This window comes from Barbus barbus (genome assembly GCF_936440315.1).
Source record: "Barbus barbus genome assembly, chromosome: 2".
Taxonomy (NCBI): Eukaryota; Metazoa; Chordata; class Actinopteri; order Cypriniformes; family Cyprinidae; genus Barbus; species Barbus barbus.
The window spans coordinates 8,156,002-8,173,194 of NC_136730.1; the positions used below are offsets into that span (position 1 = coordinate 8,156,002).

Here is a 17,193-nt window from a genome sequence, read left to right on the forward strand (position 1 = left end):
TAAATTACCTCTGCAAGACTTTTTTTCTTTATCTGGTGGTCTCTCTCGTGTTGTATCCAGCTGTATAGGTATGATCGAAAATCTTACATGTGGTTTGCTTTTGGTTGACTGATCTTCCCCTCCCTCCTTAGCGCTCTTTCTCTCTCTTTCTCCCAGACAGAGTGAGTTTAAACCTGTCTGATGAGATTCCAAGCAAATTACATGCTTGTTTCATACACACTTCGTTGTCAGGTTTTGTCATGCAGGAACATAAGTAGTTTACATTTTGATGTAGCTAACACTGACAATAATCATGACCAAGACATAATCGGCAAAGATTTAATTTTATTCTATACGGTTCAAAATTAAGAAAAAAAATCATGTTAATATGAATTAAATGTTTTTTTATTATTATTATTTTTTTTTATGTATGTATATAATATGATGAACTACACAAAATGACACCGGTTGAATAAAAGGCATTGCTAAAAGTCATAAAAACTGTTATATTTATAATTATAGGGAGTAATTTTCACTCTTTACTAGTTGCTTATTAGCATGCCTATTATTAACATTGTGGCTGTTTATTAATGCTTATAAAGCACATGTTCTTCATGACCATATTTTACATATATAATCCTACCCAATACCTAAACTTAACAACTACCTTACTATTAAGACGCAGCAAATTAGTAGTTTATTTTGGCAAAAGTCATAGTTAATGGTTTGTTAATAGCGTGAATTGGACCTTAAAATAAAGTGTGACTGAAAAATTACTTCTGACAAAAGGTTTTGCATCATTTGTTTGAAAAAAATTTTTTTATGTATTATTTCTTGCATTTTCTTTTTAGTAGAAAATGGTGGAATTCTGTAAAATGGATTTGAATATTGTGTGATGACAGTACAACATGCTTATTGGCAGCTGAAATAAAATTATGAATGAATGAATGAAATTAAATAACAAGAAGATGGGGCTGCAAAACCTGTGATTCTACAGAGATCTGGACCTGATCGTGACTGAATTAAAGGTCTTTTGTGGAGTGAACCAGAGGTCATACGAGCAAAACAAAACCTCATTATAGAAAAACCTGATGTAGTGTTAAATCGGCAGAAAAACTGATGTTTTTCTTAAGGGAGAACCAGATGGTGACACAGGTTTCTAGGTACATACCGTCTGTAGAGACAGATAGAATCGCCTCATTTCAAGAATGGTATTTCAAAAGTCAAATGCTACTCTGCATCTGCCATTAACATCAGGGAAAGACAGAGAGAGAGAGAGAGAGATAAAAAAGAACTCAAAGATTGCAAATGATCAGGGCATTTTCGTCACGTACATCACTAAAGTTGGTTCTGTTGACATATTTTTACCAGTGTTTATTCTTTAAACCGACATGCATTATAAAATGATTTGAAGATTGATAGTTTTATGCAAGTAGAAAGAGTAGGAATCAGTCTGTGATTTCTATAAAACATGCTTTATTTGATTGCATTATTTATTAATACAGTTCCTAGTATCCAAGGTGGTAATCTGACATACATTTACACAAGTTACTCGCGTAAAAATGTCTGAAATGCACACATCAGCCAAAGATCAATACAGCAGTAATGGCATGACAAGAAACTCACCAGCTGGATACAAGGTTATTGACTCATAGTTTGCATATATTTTATATTGCATATATTCCAAGCAGTATTCATTGTCCACAGTTTGTGATTGATATAGCAGCCTATATGACTGGTTTCACATTTGAATGAGCCTTGGTGACATCTGAGCTCAGTGCTCCAGCATGGCAACTTTCTGTCCCTTTCCGCTCACGCTCTTCGCTCTCTTCATTTGGTAGACCACCTTGGCCGCTGCATCTGAGAGACTCTGGAGGAGAAAAAATTTGATTATTAAGCATTATTTCTTATTCATTTTATGTATAACTGTTTTTCAAAATCCTAACAAGTTTCTGTGTACATCAGAGTTTAAATTAGATTTTGAATCCCATATTTTCTGTTATATATAAAGTGTGGGAGATCTTTAACTCACCGCAGTGGAAGGTGTTCGGGTTGCTGGTATGGTGTCAGTTTCTGTTGTGTTCTGTTAAGAGTAAAAGTGTGTCATGCTTTTAGCACAAGGACTTTATAATTTAGTCACAATGATTAATCTATAACACTAATATGGCTTGGGGCACTTTTGGAGCTGAGAAGATTTCAAAACATGTTGAAACACAATCACTGACACATATCTACAAGCATGTGAGAGTGTGTCTATTCTGACTTTGGTATGCTGAATTAAGTAAACAATGACAATGCTTGACAAATGCTCTGCTATAAAGTGTATTTTTGATATAGTTTTTATTATACATAAAACATCGATATTGCATTGATATGTATTCATATTTGAATAGCACAACCTACTGATTAGTTAAATATTCCATAATGTTTTAATGGCTTAATAATATTAATGATTACATACCATTTGGAATTTTTGGAATAATAACAATGTTTAAAAAAAAAAAAAAACTCACTTTACACTCACCAAGGCTGCATTTATTTAATCAAAATATAGTAAAAGCAGTAATATTGTGAAATACTAATTTAAAACAACAAGTGTAATTTATTTCTCTAATGGCAAAGCCAAATTTTCAGCAGCTATTAATGCAGTCTACAGTGCCACGTGATCCTTCAGAAATATATAGAGGTGACAGTAAAGACATGTATAATATTTACTATGTATAATACATATATAATAAATTATTATACATGTATAATAATAATGACATGCATAATAATTACTATTTCAAATAAATGCTTTTAATTTTTACTTTGTACTTTCCATTCATGAAAGAATCCTGAAAAATATATCACAGTCCACAAAAATACTAAGCAGCACAGCTATTTCCAAAACTGATAATAATAAGAAATGTTATGAGCAGCAAATCAGCATATCAGAATGATTTCTGCAGGATCATGTAACACTGAAGACTGGAGTAATGATGCTGGAAATTCATAACATTCAAAAATAAAATGAAATCATTTATTAGTTGAGGGTGGATTCACACCTGTTTGCCAGTGGTGAGGTCTTCACAGATCATACTCATGGTGCTGATCCAGTTCCCATAGATGCTCTCTTCTTGAGGGCTCGGCTTCTGTTGACTGTGAGATAAACATTAAGAGAGATATATTTTATACATACACATATGATGTAGAAAAGAGCATTCTGGTGAGGTTTGCCATACCTGATGTCTTTGAGAAGGTCCTGCTGAGCTCTGAGTTGTCTCTGTGCTTCCTGTACCCGGCCCTCCATAGTCAGCCTGGCACACAGCTGGGCACAGTGAACGCCCAACACAGACATATTTAAACTGCCTGCCCACACCCAACTACACACACAGGACAAGACACAGAGATGGGGGAAGGAAGGATGAGATGTATGTGTCTTTTTAAGTCAACAATTACATTTTTGCAGATATTTTGCATGTCAAACAGCTGACTATAAATCACCAAGTAGTTTATGGCAAAACTATAAAGTGAGATGTGTCATGAGCTGTCACTCTGGAGGGTGTTTGTTGTTATTGTGTAGTATTTTTAGTGGTTTGCCTGCTGGTGGTGACGCGTTTCTGTTGAGTGATGACTCTCGTCACTTTCTGCAAATCTCGAGTCTTGAAACTCAGCTGCAGCTGAAAAGGGACCCGGTCGTGTTGTTGGAAACCTAAAAAAAAAAAAACCACACATTTCAAAATTCTACATTTTGTGTTCTAATTTATTTTTATGTTTTTGATTGCACTGTATATTTTGTGCTTACTTTCAACTTTTTCTGGTCTGACTGCAAACTGGAAGGTGATCTCAACACCATCTGTTACGTTGCCAATCTCTCGTACTAACCTATGATTATGCTCCTCATAGGGGAAGTACCTGCATCAATCAGAGAAGACAGAGCAAAATAGAGACAGTCGCTATGCAATGTGTGTATAGTGCATATTTGTGTTTGCATGTATTTATATGCATTTGTGTGAGTGAAGGTTATTAATGGATACTTACATGCCAACCGGTGCCAGCAGTGTTGCTATAACGCTAGTTGCAAGGACATTGTCAGCTACAGCGCTCTGAATTTCTGTGGCAATTGTACCAATATTTACAATATTTATCTGAAAAGTGGAAGAAAAAAAACATAATTGGTTTTTAACATTTAACACACTACAGAGATGGATGACTTGATGTCTCGCAAACGTATGCACCAGTTTCCTGTTATCATTGTTTCAAAGCTAAAACTCTTTCTCACATTCAAAGAGAGCTGAAGGGGAAATACTGAACACAAAATCATCCTTCCTTGCACGTGTGGGTGTCACTGGTGATAAGTATCAGTTTCTCTGAAATAACCTTCAAGCTAAATGTCCCATTAAAAACAGATTAAGCTTCTACAGAGGGGTTTTACACACAAGGTTCAGGATGTGCTTGAAGTGTAGTGACAGACAGTTGCTGTGAGCAGAAAATGTAGAGCTAAGGGGTTATACAGAATATGTGAGCATTTTTCAAATACTTGAGTAATTTTACTTGATTACTGTACTTGAATATTATTTTGGGGGATTTTTACTTTATTCAAGTACAATTTAAACTGACTACTTGTACTTTTACTTGATTACATTTCTGAAGAAAAAAACAGTACTTTTTACTCCTTACAATTTCTTTTCAACTTAAAGTACATCACATTTTTTATTTTATCTTATGCACATTAAATATGGAAACGGAAGCACAATCGTGCATGCTTGACGTGAGAACCAATTATTTGCTCAATCATTAATATAATTAGTCGCAAATAATTATGTAGCAATATTTGCTGAGAAAAAGGCCAAAAAAATGCCCCAAATAAACAATTAAAATATGAATTATCCTTTTAGACAGTGACGTAGACAACACAAAAAAGTGGCCTTCCAAAAATGTTGTATGTTTTAATTCTATGACTCTCCTCATTAATTCAACCCATTGTTGCATTCTGTCTGGAATATGTTTCTAACCTCTGCATCACACTGTTATAGTTCACCCAAAATTAAGATTCTCATGTCATCCCAGATGTTTATGACTTTCTTTCTTCAGATGAACACAAGCAAAGATTTTTTTTTGTCCGTATAATGCAAGGGGACAGGACCACTTCAGAAACCACACAAAGTGAACTCGACGGTAAAGTTTAAAATATTAGTATTTGTAATTTTGTAATTGTATCATTAAGAAGACACTGATTCATTAACAGGGGTTGTATTAGTTATTGCCATATTAACTTTGTGCAGTTTTTGAAGTGTCATTTTTGGATGTCCCATACTTGTTATACGAAGAATGATGATTTAGTTTAGATGATTTAGATCTTAGCTTGTGTTCATCTGATAAATGAAAGTCATATACAGTCAGGTCCATAAATATTGGGACATCGACACAATTCTAACATTTTTGGCTCTATACACCACCACAATGGATTTCAAATGAAACGAACAAGATGTGCTTTAACTGCAGACTGTCAGCTTTAATTTGAGGATATTTACATCCAAATCAGGTGAACGGTGTAGGAATTACAACAGTTTGTATATGTGCCTCCCACTTGTTAAGGGACCAAAAGTAATGGGACAATTGGCTTCTCAGCTGTTCCATGGCCAGGTGTGTGTTATTCCCTCATTATCCCAATTACAACGAGCAGATAAAAGGTCCAGAGTTCATTTCAAGTGTGCTATTTGCATTTGGAATCTGTTGCTGTCAACTGTCAAGATGAGATCCAAAGAGCTATCACTATCAGTGAAGCAAACCATCATTAGGCTGAAAAAACAAAACAAACCCATCAGAGAGATAGCAAAAACATTAGGCGTGGCCAAAACAACTGTTTGGAACATTCTTAAAAAGAAGGAACGCACCGGTGAGCTCAGCAACACCAAAAGACCTGGAAGACCACGGAAAACAACTGTGGTGGATGACCGAAGAATTCTTTCCCTGGTGAAGAAAACACCCTTCACAACAATTGGCCAGATCAAGAACACTCTCCAGGAGGTAGGTGTATGTGTGTCAAAGTCAACAATCAAGAGAAGACTTCACCAGAGTGAATACAGAGGGTTCACCACAAGATGTAAACCATTGGTGAGCCTCAAAAACAGGAAGGCCAGATTAGAGTTTGCCAAACAACATCTAAAAAAGCCTTCACAGTTCTGGAACAACATCCTATGGACAGATGAGACCAAGATCAACTTGTACCAGAGTGATGGGAAGAGAAGAGTATGAAGAAGGAAAGGAACTGCTCATGATCCTAAGCATACCACCTCATCAGTGAAGCATGGTGGTGGTAGTGTCATGGCGTGGGCATGTATGGCTGCCAGTGGAGCTGGTTCTCTTGTATTTATTGATGATGTGACTGCTGACAAAAGCAGCAGGATTAATTCTGAAGTGTTTCGGGCAATATTATCTGCTCATATTCAGCCAAATGCTTCAGAACTCACTGGACGGCGCTTCACAGTGCAGATGGACAATGACCCAAAGCATACTGCAAAAGCAACCAAAGAGTTTTTGAAGGGAAAGAAGTGGACTGTTATGCAATGGCCAAGTCAATCACCTGACCTGAATCCGATTGAGCATGCATTTCACTTGCTGAAGACAAAACTGAAGGGAAAATGCCCCAAGAACAAGCAGGAACTGAAGACGGTTGCAGTAGAGGCCTGGCAGAGCATCACCAGGGATGAAACCCAGCGTCTGGTGATGTCTATGCGTTCCAGACTTCAGGCTGTAATTGACTGCAAAGGATTTGCAACCAAGTATTAAAAAGTGAAAGTTTGATTTATGATTATTATTCTGTCCCATTACTTTTGGTCCCTTAACAAGTGGGAGGCACATATGCAAACTGTTGTAATTCCTACACCGTTCACCTGATTTGGATGTAAATACCCTCAAATTAAAGCTGACAGTCTGCAGTTAAAGCACATATTGTTCGTTTCATTTGAAATCCATTGTGGTGTATAGAGCCAAAAATGTTAGAATTGTGTCGATGTCCCAATATTTATGGACCTGACTGTATATATTTTAACTGCATGATTTTTACTCTACCACCAATAACCTACTCCTAAATATAATGTAGAAACTTACATTTTCTGTAAAGCTGCTTTGCAACAATTTGTATCGTGAAAAGCGCTATACAAATAAATATGAATTGAAAAACCTGTATGTATGTATGTATGTATATATATATATATATATATATATATATATATATATATATATATATAGATAGTACTTTTTTACTTTTACTCAAGTATGTTTTTGGCCAGATACTTGTACTTTTAATTGAGTAAAATTTTTGAGTACTTTTTACACATAGTTTACAGTGAGCTACAAGTGTGTGCGATGTAACCAGATTAGTGAAAGACAACACCCTCAGGGGAAATGGACTGTTGCTGCAATCCTCATGTACCTCTAGGTTTCTCTAAAGTAATCAATCTTTACCATCTTATCTGATACTAGCAACATGACCCAGACTACTAAACAAAAAGGTAGACTGCAGATGAGCAGCAGCAGTAACTCACTCTGCCTCCTGTGTGATCAGCCAACTTCCCAACCTCTGCCAAACGACAGTCCTCTCCTTCAAAGGTCATCACGGACACAATCACACTATAAATAACCACATCAACAGAAATCTGTGACTTGTGACCAAAATAACACTTGACATGACATGATTTCATTAAGTACACTGGTCTACATTCATTGTTGTTCGCTAAAACCACTGATGGGCAAGCTACTCTAAAAAAAGTAATCAATTATTAGCTAGCAATTACAGTTAAAATCAGCCTCGACCACATAAATAATATGAAACTGCATAAATTACTCTCGAACCGACAAAGGTATTTAAAGGGAGAAGGTTACATTAAAACATACATTTTAACATTAGATGTTCAATTCACTATTGTTTTATACAACCTGAATTCTGGAAATGTTGGGATGTTTTTGAATAAAATGGAAACTAAAAGACTGTCAAATCACATGAGCTAGTATTTTATTCACAATAGAACATAGATAACATAAATGTTTAAACTGAGAAATGTTACACTTTTAGCCACTAAATGAGCTCTTTTCAAATTTGATGCCTGCTACATGTCATGGTGCACACTGCAGGGAGGAACAAGGAACACGTCGTAACTCAAATAACATACTTTACTGAAGACAGGGCAGGACAAGGAAAGGCAAACACAGACATCAAACACCGGGGAGTAACGAGTAGACCAGACGACATAACACTGAACAGACAGGACTATAAATACTCAGCATAATCAAGGAAAACAGGGCTGGACAAGAATAAACTACCAATGACATGAAACGAGGACAGGAAACAAACCAAATAAGGGCACAAGAGGCAGGAACACATGACACACACGACAGAGGTCTGACACTACAAGTCTCAAAAACATTGGCAGGGGGGAAACAAAGGGTTGAAAAAGCAAGACATTTGGAAAAGATTCAGCTGGGAGAACATCTAGAAACTAATTAAATTAACTGACATCAGGTCTGTAACATGATTAGCTATAAAAGGGATGTCTTAGAGAGGCAGAGGCTCTCCAATTTGTGAAAGAGTGCGTAAAAAGATTGTGGAATACTTTAAAAACAACGTTCCTCGACATCAAATTGCAAAGGCTTTGCAAATCTCATCATCTACAGTGCATAACATCATCAAAAGATTCAAAGAAACTGGAGAAATCTCTGAGCATAAGGGACAAGGCCTTTGTTGGATGCCAGTGGTCTTCGGGCCCTCAGACGACACTGCATCACTCATTGGCATGATTCTGTCATTGATATTACTAAATGGGCCCAGGAATACTTCCAGAAACTACTGTCTGTAAACACAATCTGCCATGCCATCTGCAGATGCCAACTAAATCTCTATCATGCAAAAAGGTCCTCCGGGCTAAAGAGGAGGGAGACCTTCCAGTGTGTTATCAGCGTTCAGTTTAAAAGCTAGCATCTCTGATGGTATGGGTGTGCATAAGTGTATACAGTATGGGCAGCTTGCATGTTTTGTAAGGCACTATGAATGCTGAAAGGTATATAAAGGTTTTAGAGCAACATATGCTCCCCTCCAGACAATGTCTATTTCAGGGAAGGCCTTGTGTATTTCAGCAGGACAATGCAAAACCACATACTGCAGCTATTACAACAGCATGGCTTCATAGTAGAAGAGTCTGGGTGCTGAATTGGCCTGTCTGCAGTCCACATCTTTTACCTATAGAGAACATTTGGTGCATCATTAAACAAAAAATATGTCAAAGATGACCACAAACTCTTCAGCAGCTGGAAACCTATATCAGACAAGAAAATATCATTCCAACACAAGACTCCAGAAACTCATAACCTCGGTGCCCAGACATCTTCAAACTGTTTTGAAAAAAAGAGGAGATGCTACACCATGGTACTATTTTGAGACCTGTAGCAGGCATCAAATTTGAAATGAGCTCATTTTGTGCTTAAAATTGTAAAATTTCTCAGTTGAAACATTTGTTATGTTATCTATGTTCTATTGTGAATAAAATATTGGCTCATGTGATTTGAAATTCTTTTAGTTTTCGTTTTATTCAAATTTAAAAAAAACGTCCCAACATTTCCGGAATTCGGGGTTGAATAAAATAGCTCTATACAGTATTTAATGCAACTACATCAGAAGTAACTCTAATTAAATTACAGAAAAATCAAGAGTAATCTCTTACTTTAATTTTTGAGGGAAAAGTAATTAAATTACAGTGATTACTTAGTAATGCATCACACACTGGGAGAAACTAACATAATATTCAGAATGAGATTTGTGTTTTGCAGTTGCTCACCCCTTTTCAGCAGCATAATGGGCTAACTGGTTGTAAAAATAAGGTGAGGGGGCGGGACAATGGGAAGACTCTTGATCTAATTGGCCTAGGCCTATGTTGGCCTGCCCATCTGTGCAAATTATAACCTGAAAACAAATATAAAAAAATTACACAAATATATACACGTATATGTATAGCATCAGTATATGATAACATATGAAAAGTGTCCTCTTCTAGACTATGGCTTAACTCAGCGAGTAGTGATTTTATCACGGCAGCACATATTTATCATAACAAAACAGGTATATTTGTCAGAACACATAGTTATGGTACAGACTTTTGACCCTGTGAACTGAGATGCCATGGCAACAGAGATGAGGGCAGCGGGTCCCAGTGCTGTGGCTCCATGCTCTCTGAGTCTGAGAAAACAAAACCTTAATTAATCACACATTGAGACAGAGTACTGACATACTGACTTCACACTAAAATGTATTGCTTTTCTTTCTCTCTTTATTCAATGTATATATAAAAATGTATACATTTACATTTAGTCATTTAGCATATATATATATCATAGGTTCTTGACATGGATGTATTATTTCTGGGTTATTTTATAGCACTGGTATATGGTCTTCTATAGAAACAGGCACTTCTTAATAGAAATGTTTTTCCTGTGATTGGTTCTACACGGTTTAAAATAACAATGATGTAAAGCAATAAAGCTGTTTACAGTCTATGATGTCTATATTTATGCCACGTTCGAATGGACATGAATAGCCTCCCTAGTCATATTTGTGGGTTTTGAGCTCACTGTATTTTTGAGCCTAGCCTTGGTTTATTTCTAACTTATTTAACAGGATATAATGGTTTCATAAAGCTATGGATCTTTAAAAAACAATTCAGACAGTTTATCAACTTGCAGAAGCACAAAACACGAAATCAAACAGCACTAGCTGAAAGAAGCTCAGTGCCAAACCTACAAAATACCGCCTTCTCACACACACTACAGACAAGATGACGTGACCATTGACAGATATACATACAATAAAAGATTGAGAATGTGCCACTCACTCTTTGATTTTCTGGGTGAGAGGTTGGATAGTCTCTGCAATGCAGTGAGGGGTGCTGTAGTTCTCTCCCTCCTTCTTCAGATAGTCATAGTCCACCAGTGCCCAGTCTCTCAGAGTGAGAGGAATCTTTGTGCCGTCACCATATACTGTCACCTAAAGACCACAAACACAACTGTTCATGCTTTTCATGTTCATCTAGTTCTCTGAAATGGCTTTTCAATTGCTAAACTTAGTAGTTTCACATGCTTCTTAGTTCCTTCACAATGAATTTTGGTTTCCACAAACCAGAAGCCACATGCTTTTCAAAACCAAAACAAGAATGGGAATCATCACAGCTTGACGTGTCAGTAAGTTTTACAGGTCGGTAGAATTTTGGCTTCACAAGTATGTAGTTCGTCCTCATTTATGTGATTCTTACACGGTATGATTTACAGGGTACATATCGCCAAAATCTAGAAGCATAAACTCTAGACCACAGAGCTGCTTATTCTGACGAAAAAATAACCCACTTAGACAGGAAGACACCATCTGACAAAAAAGCAGCTCTATATTTTCATATTTAAAGACATTTACAACAAGTGAGAAAAAGCATGTCAATAATAAAGACAACATGTTGGAAGTTAAAAATAAATAAATTGCACAAGGCAAAGCAAATTTAACATTGGAATAATATTGTCCAGTATAAACATAAATTTGAATGTGAATGTATAGTACTGTTCACAATAAATATATTTACATCTAACAATTCCATTATATATAATGATATATACAATAATATATTTCACATAATATATTCAATCAACACAAACTCAGCACACCCGAGAAATTGATAGGTACGTAGGAAAAACACTCCAATAAACACTCCAACTGTCGAATCCAATCAATAAAAATGACTAATATCCCACACACTATCAGTCCATGCTAAATGTGGACTCAAAAAGGACTCAAATATCCAATAAAAAGTACTTTTCAACATTACCAATAAAGGATGTTCCCTTATTTATAAACAAATATAATCCTGTTTGTAAAGTCACATTGTCAGACAATTAATATCTAAACAAGGTTTCAATATTATCTCTTCACAATCAAAAATGCAATACAATAAAAACACTCTACAACGTTACATTTAATAATGCTTCATCGTTTAACCCCAAGGGTGATAAAGTTTGCAAAGTCACAATCCAAAACAATTCACGTTTTAATAAGAGTTTCAATATCACCACCACGTGGTGGAACCAACACCTTTTCAATCCCCCAAAAACGTAGGGAGGACACATCATGATTAAAAGAAAGGAAATGTGCAGCGACTGGATAATTAATATCTTTCTCCTAATGGAGCTCTTATGTTCACTGATCCTCTGTTTCAATTGTTGAGATGTTTTTCCCACATAACTCAAACCACATGGACATCGAATAAGATACACAACATGGGTTGAAGCACATGTAATGACAGAATTAATTTGATATTTTCAGTTTTTAATGTATTATTACTCTCTGCACAGTTACCGCACCGATAATTTCCTTTCTGTATAATATATCAAATAAAAAATATTTTTTAATAATAATTTTCCCCAGATTCCAGTTTAAAAATTTCTGTACCACAATAATTGCAAAAACGTCAAATAATAATGCGGTGGTTTTTGCAAACACAAGTGTACAGAAAAAAAAATAAATGTTTATAGTCTTTGTGATCAGAACTGGTAATAATAAATGGTTTGTGCACATCAAGTTCAAAAAAGCCTAAAAACTATGCTTGATGCCATAACAGTATCTCCTCTCGTTCTGCTTTTCTGTCTCTTTACCTCATTGTTAAATGTCACCAGTGCCACTCTTCGGTGAGGTGAGGTTTTCTGCAGGGAGGACAGCACCATCTGAAGAGCTTCTTGGACTCCCTGAATCCAAAAAAAAAAATAAAAAATGGGAGTAATTTCACATGCATTGTGCCTGTTTATTCAAGTAAAAATAATTTTTACTTAAATTCAAAAGTCACCTCTCACCTGCAGTCGTGAAACATATGTGGGTGATCGCGTGCTGTTACCGGGAGAGATCTGAGAGGAAAATATATTTAATGTGAACATTACACGAGGGGGTTAAAAACATAATATCAGCTCTGGATGTTTGTAATGAAAGTGATCAGCACCTCAGAAGTGACGCTCATACTTCCGGAAATGTCCACGCACAGGACAATAAGCATGTCGTCAAGATTCTCATAATCTGTGTCCTCATCGTCGTCCAAGTAAAGTATATCCCTGCCAGGAGGATTGCGCAAAGGAAACCGGCCGCCCTTCAGTGTAGTCTGGGGGTAAACGTTCTCCTTGCCGCAAAACTCACAACTCCATATCTAGAAAAAAGGGACAGGAAGAACTTTGAACACCAGTAAGTTTAATATAAACACAGTGGTTTTGCACCTGTTGGTATAACTTACTATTTTTTTCTGGTGTGTCTCTGGGCTGCTTGCTGAGGACATGACGGCATTGCATTTCCCACAACGCACTGGTTTCTGGCTGCTCTGTATAGCAGATGCTAAGGAGATAGTAAGTGAGCTGAACAGATGTAACGTTTAGGAAGTTTATGCTATCAAAAAATATTGTTTAGCAGTTTAGCACACCTTTACCAATGTCCACAAGGCTTCCCACTTTTAGCGACACTACATTTACATTAGCTTTAAGTCGAGTCTCTCCATTATTTTCCAGACCTGAGAAATAGGGTGAGGATGAACTCATTGAACCTGTTTATTGTCAAACATCATAGTATTTTTAATGCACCGCTTCAGTTAAAGCATTACTAATATTTTCTGTGCTTTTTTGTGTTACGAAGGGACTGTGAATGACTTCTCACCTCTCGGTGGTAATGGTGGTGGGAGTGCGCTACAGAGAGTTTCTCTCCTTTGTATGTTACGGGGCGGAACAGGAGGTGGAGCCATCGACGGAGCTGTAAAAAAAAAAAGTAAAGAAATGATAAAAATACAATTTTCTTATACAAATAAAAAAAGTTAAAAAGTTTGTAATTAAGATTTTTTTTTAAGAAATGTAACATTTTTATTCAGCAAGGATGTATTAAATGAATCAAAAGTGACAGTAAAGCCATTAACAATTTTACCAAAGATTTCCATTGTAAATAAATGCTGTTTTTAACATTGATAATAGAAACAAATTATTATTAAGCACTAAATCAGCATAGGAGAATGATTTCTGAAGGATCATGTTATACTAAAATCTGAGGTAACTGCTGTTGAACATTTAGCTTTGCGTCGCAGGAAAAATGTTCAAATTACACTAAAATAGAAAACGTTATTATAATATTTAATATAATAATATTATTAAATAATATTTCACAATATTACTATTTTTATTATATTAAAATCTATAAATATCAAATAAATGCAGCCTTGGTGAGCATAAGATAAATATTTAGATTTATACAGAAGTTGGACAAAGTAATGTAAACACCAATGAAATAAGCAATGATTTCTTTATTAATGCATTTTACCATCATTTGCTTTTAATGCAGCTTCCAGCATTCTTAGACTAAATTTATGTAACTTTGTAATAGTCTCCATTAGAATGTCATCTGTCAGAACATGTGCCAGTTGTTTTATTGGCTTCCCCTTCTTCTCTTTAAAACTGTCCACAGCGGTTTGATAATATTCAAATCAGTTGATTTGTCTGGCCAGAGCTTATGTTTTATCTTCCAGGTTTGACATTATGACACCATCTTTTTTGCATTTTAGCACTGCGATTACTGTGTCTGTGATTTAAGTTTTAGCAGTTGAAGCTCTTTCATGATTTTTGGCTTTGTGAAGTTCTCTGTGGTTAGTTTTTGTGGAAACAGTGTCTTCATGTTTAAAATGAAGTTTGCTGTCTTTTGCTGCAGTAGTTCTTTGTTGTTTGGACACAGTCCTTCTTAGTGTTTGACAGTCCTTATTGTTCACTTTCAGTTTTCACCAGCTACTTTATTTCACTGATTAAGTCTTGCCATGCTTTGCATATCCAGTCGTAATCAAAAAGACTGCTGTTCTTAAAACACCTAAGGTTACAGACGTTCCTGCTAAAGGGGCTTTCGTGATTCGTCGCTGGTGGAAGTCTGTCAAGTCACCCATTTCACAAACCACTAGTATTAACCACTGCTGAACACAGCTTGTATCACACTAAAATACCAACCAGAGAGTACAAACAATGAAAAGATAAATTGCAACGTTTGTTATTTCACTGCAGCCTACACAAATTATATAAACCTTTACTGTATAATGAGCATTTACGTAATTTTTTCTAAACTCTGTATATAAAAACAACATCATTTGTACCTATGAAGTTTCTCTGTCATCAATTTTTCGCACCCACAAAAAGGATGTGATCTTTTTTTTCCAACCAGCATTTTCTTTCCAAGAGAACAGGCATGTCTTTTGAACCAAAAGCATTGTTCCACTCAACATTTAAAGTCAATCGAATAAAGTGTCAATCAAACAAATGAGTCAATTCTGCCGTTCTTTATCAGAACTAGTAACAAAACAATTGCCACAAAAACAACATTAAAGAAATAACAGTTTCTTACATGTAAAGAGAGAATACAAGCCACTTCACTTATTCAGAACAATGTTCATAAAGCAACGCTAAGATGAAAACAAAGTGCCATTTACTTACCTAGTTTCTGAACGAAGGTAACACGGTTGTCGTAAGGATGATCGGAGACAGACTGAGCTCTGGACAGACCACAGGGAAGAGTGGAGGCAGAACCTACAAAACATGAGCGGGCATGAGGGATAGATGGAGTTACACACTGACTATTTGTGCCAAATAACATAAAATGACCCAAAATCACAACATGGGGCAAGTTTTCAAGATGGGAACCTGCCTATTAGAGACTACTTAATGTTATTTAAGTGAAACTGTAACAGTAAAATGATTATGAAGTACAAAACATTTGACAAAATAGCTAAATATAAAAAACGGTCCAACCTGACAATGCACTGACATTAAATCTGACACAGCTAGGCATGTGTAACTGGACCGTTTTCTCAAAACGTTGTTGCTGATTTTCCCCTTAATACATATTATTCTTCATTCAGTAATTCTGTCTCTTTACATGTCTCAGCAGCATTATCTGTGTTGTATTATTAAATGTCAATAACCAACAGTTCTCCATTCTTATTAATACATTTACAGCGTACAACTGACCTTGATTTGAGACTTTGGCTTCATCTTCTGTTAAGCTCTCAGACCTCCAGTTACACACAACATGACTGCAAGCAAACTCCATCTCTGTGGGTGATAAGAAAAAGAGAAAGTCTAGGTAAAAACAGTCAGAAATTATACTTGCATCAAGTTCTGTTAACGCCCAGGTACTTTAAAATAACAACTTCAGCACGTATCTCACGTTGTGTACACTGAAAACGGCAGATAATGCTCAGTTTTTCTGTGCAGTTTAGGCAAGATTGGAGTTTTTTTTAATACTTTCATTTCCTGCTAAAATGGTTTACTTTTACTTTGATCTCAGTTGCTGGAAGCAGTTACACATGCGGTAAACACTGAGGCACAGTGTGATTTCCTTCTAAAATGATCATAATCCAGAAAATGATGTGATTACTCATTAAAACAATGCTAGAATGTTCCTCAGCCAACTGCAGTTTTATCTTTTCTTCTCTGCTCTTTCCTTTTCTTTTCTATTAAAGTTTGCACAAACCAAGAGCCAACACACCCTGGTGTTATAATTTATATAAGATGTATAAAATAATACAATGTTAGTATGGTAGTATTCATTGAAACTACAAGCAAAATGAGTGAGGGGTTGACTTTACTGATACAAGATACATGGTAATATACAGTATAATCAAAACAGCCTATGAATCTCGAGGGCTTCATCTCTAATGAACTCTACAACGTTTGAAATGTGCCTACCTGGTGGTGATGGTAGATCAAAATAAAGTGTCTGTCCTTCAGCTCATGTAGAAAGCCAGCAACATTACGGTCCTGCTCTTCACACACCTACTGTGCATGTTTGACTGTATGCGTGAAGACACAGGAAGTCAGGAAACTGGGGGTGTATGACTAGAAGAAACAAAGGCAAAGAATAACAGCGAGAGAGAAACGAAACAAGATTGTGTGTGTCAGTGTAGATTTAAATACACTTTCATCTAACATGGACTTTGATTCACATGTCAGGCTTACCTTTACATAGAGACATAATTCAGTCATTTACTCATTAACAGCAGGGCAAGGCTTTCACAACAGGTGTAATATAAATAGTAAGTCATTGTACTCACGTCATCACAATAAATATTCCCCTTGGCTCAAAACAAGATTGTCAAGTTTCTTGTGTAGATCTGTCTGAACATGCGGGAGGGAGCATTATGA

The 17,193-nt window shown here is 36.0% G+C and overlaps 1 protein-coding gene across 6 annotated transcripts; it reads right to left on the reverse strand.

Moving 5' to 3' along the window:
- Positions 1–1,432: 1,432 nt before the first annotated feature.
- LOC306886409 (circularly permutated Ras protein 1-like) lies at positions 1,433–16,868 on the reverse strand. 6 transcript variants are annotated; one of them, XR_013785627.1, is made up of 20 exons: positions 16,738–16,857; positions 16,018–16,101; positions 15,484–15,576; positions 13,682–13,774; positions 13,452–13,538; positions 13,269–13,366; positions 12,984–13,184; positions 12,841–12,891; positions 12,646–12,735; positions 10,845–10,996; positions 10,111–10,192; positions 9,795–9,919; positions 7,512–7,596; positions 4,003–4,109; positions 3,767–3,876; positions 3,466–3,673; positions 3,204–3,344; positions 3,027–3,120; positions 2,012–2,062; positions 1,433–1,849 (listed from the first exon to the last, which is right to left on the reverse strand). XR_013785627.1 is itself a non-coding variant. In XM_079443492.1 (20 exons), exons 2-20 carry the CDS (start codon positions 16,097–16,099, stop codon positions 1,754–1,756), a joined length of 1,950 nt encoding a protein of 649 aa, XP_079299618.1. In that variant the 5' UTR covers positions 16,100–16,101; positions 16,738–16,857; the 3' UTR covers positions 1,433–1,753. The 6 variants fall into 6 exon arrangements, 4 of the variants coding, with proteins under 4 accessions (XP_079299618.1, XP_079299619.1, XP_079299617.1 ...); XM_079443492.1 differs by having other exon boundaries at positions 3,562–3,673; XM_079443493.1 differs by having other exon boundaries at positions 3,562–3,673; positions 13,458–13,538; positions 16,738–16,845.
- Between the last annotated feature and the right edge of the window lie 325 nt (positions 16,869–17,193).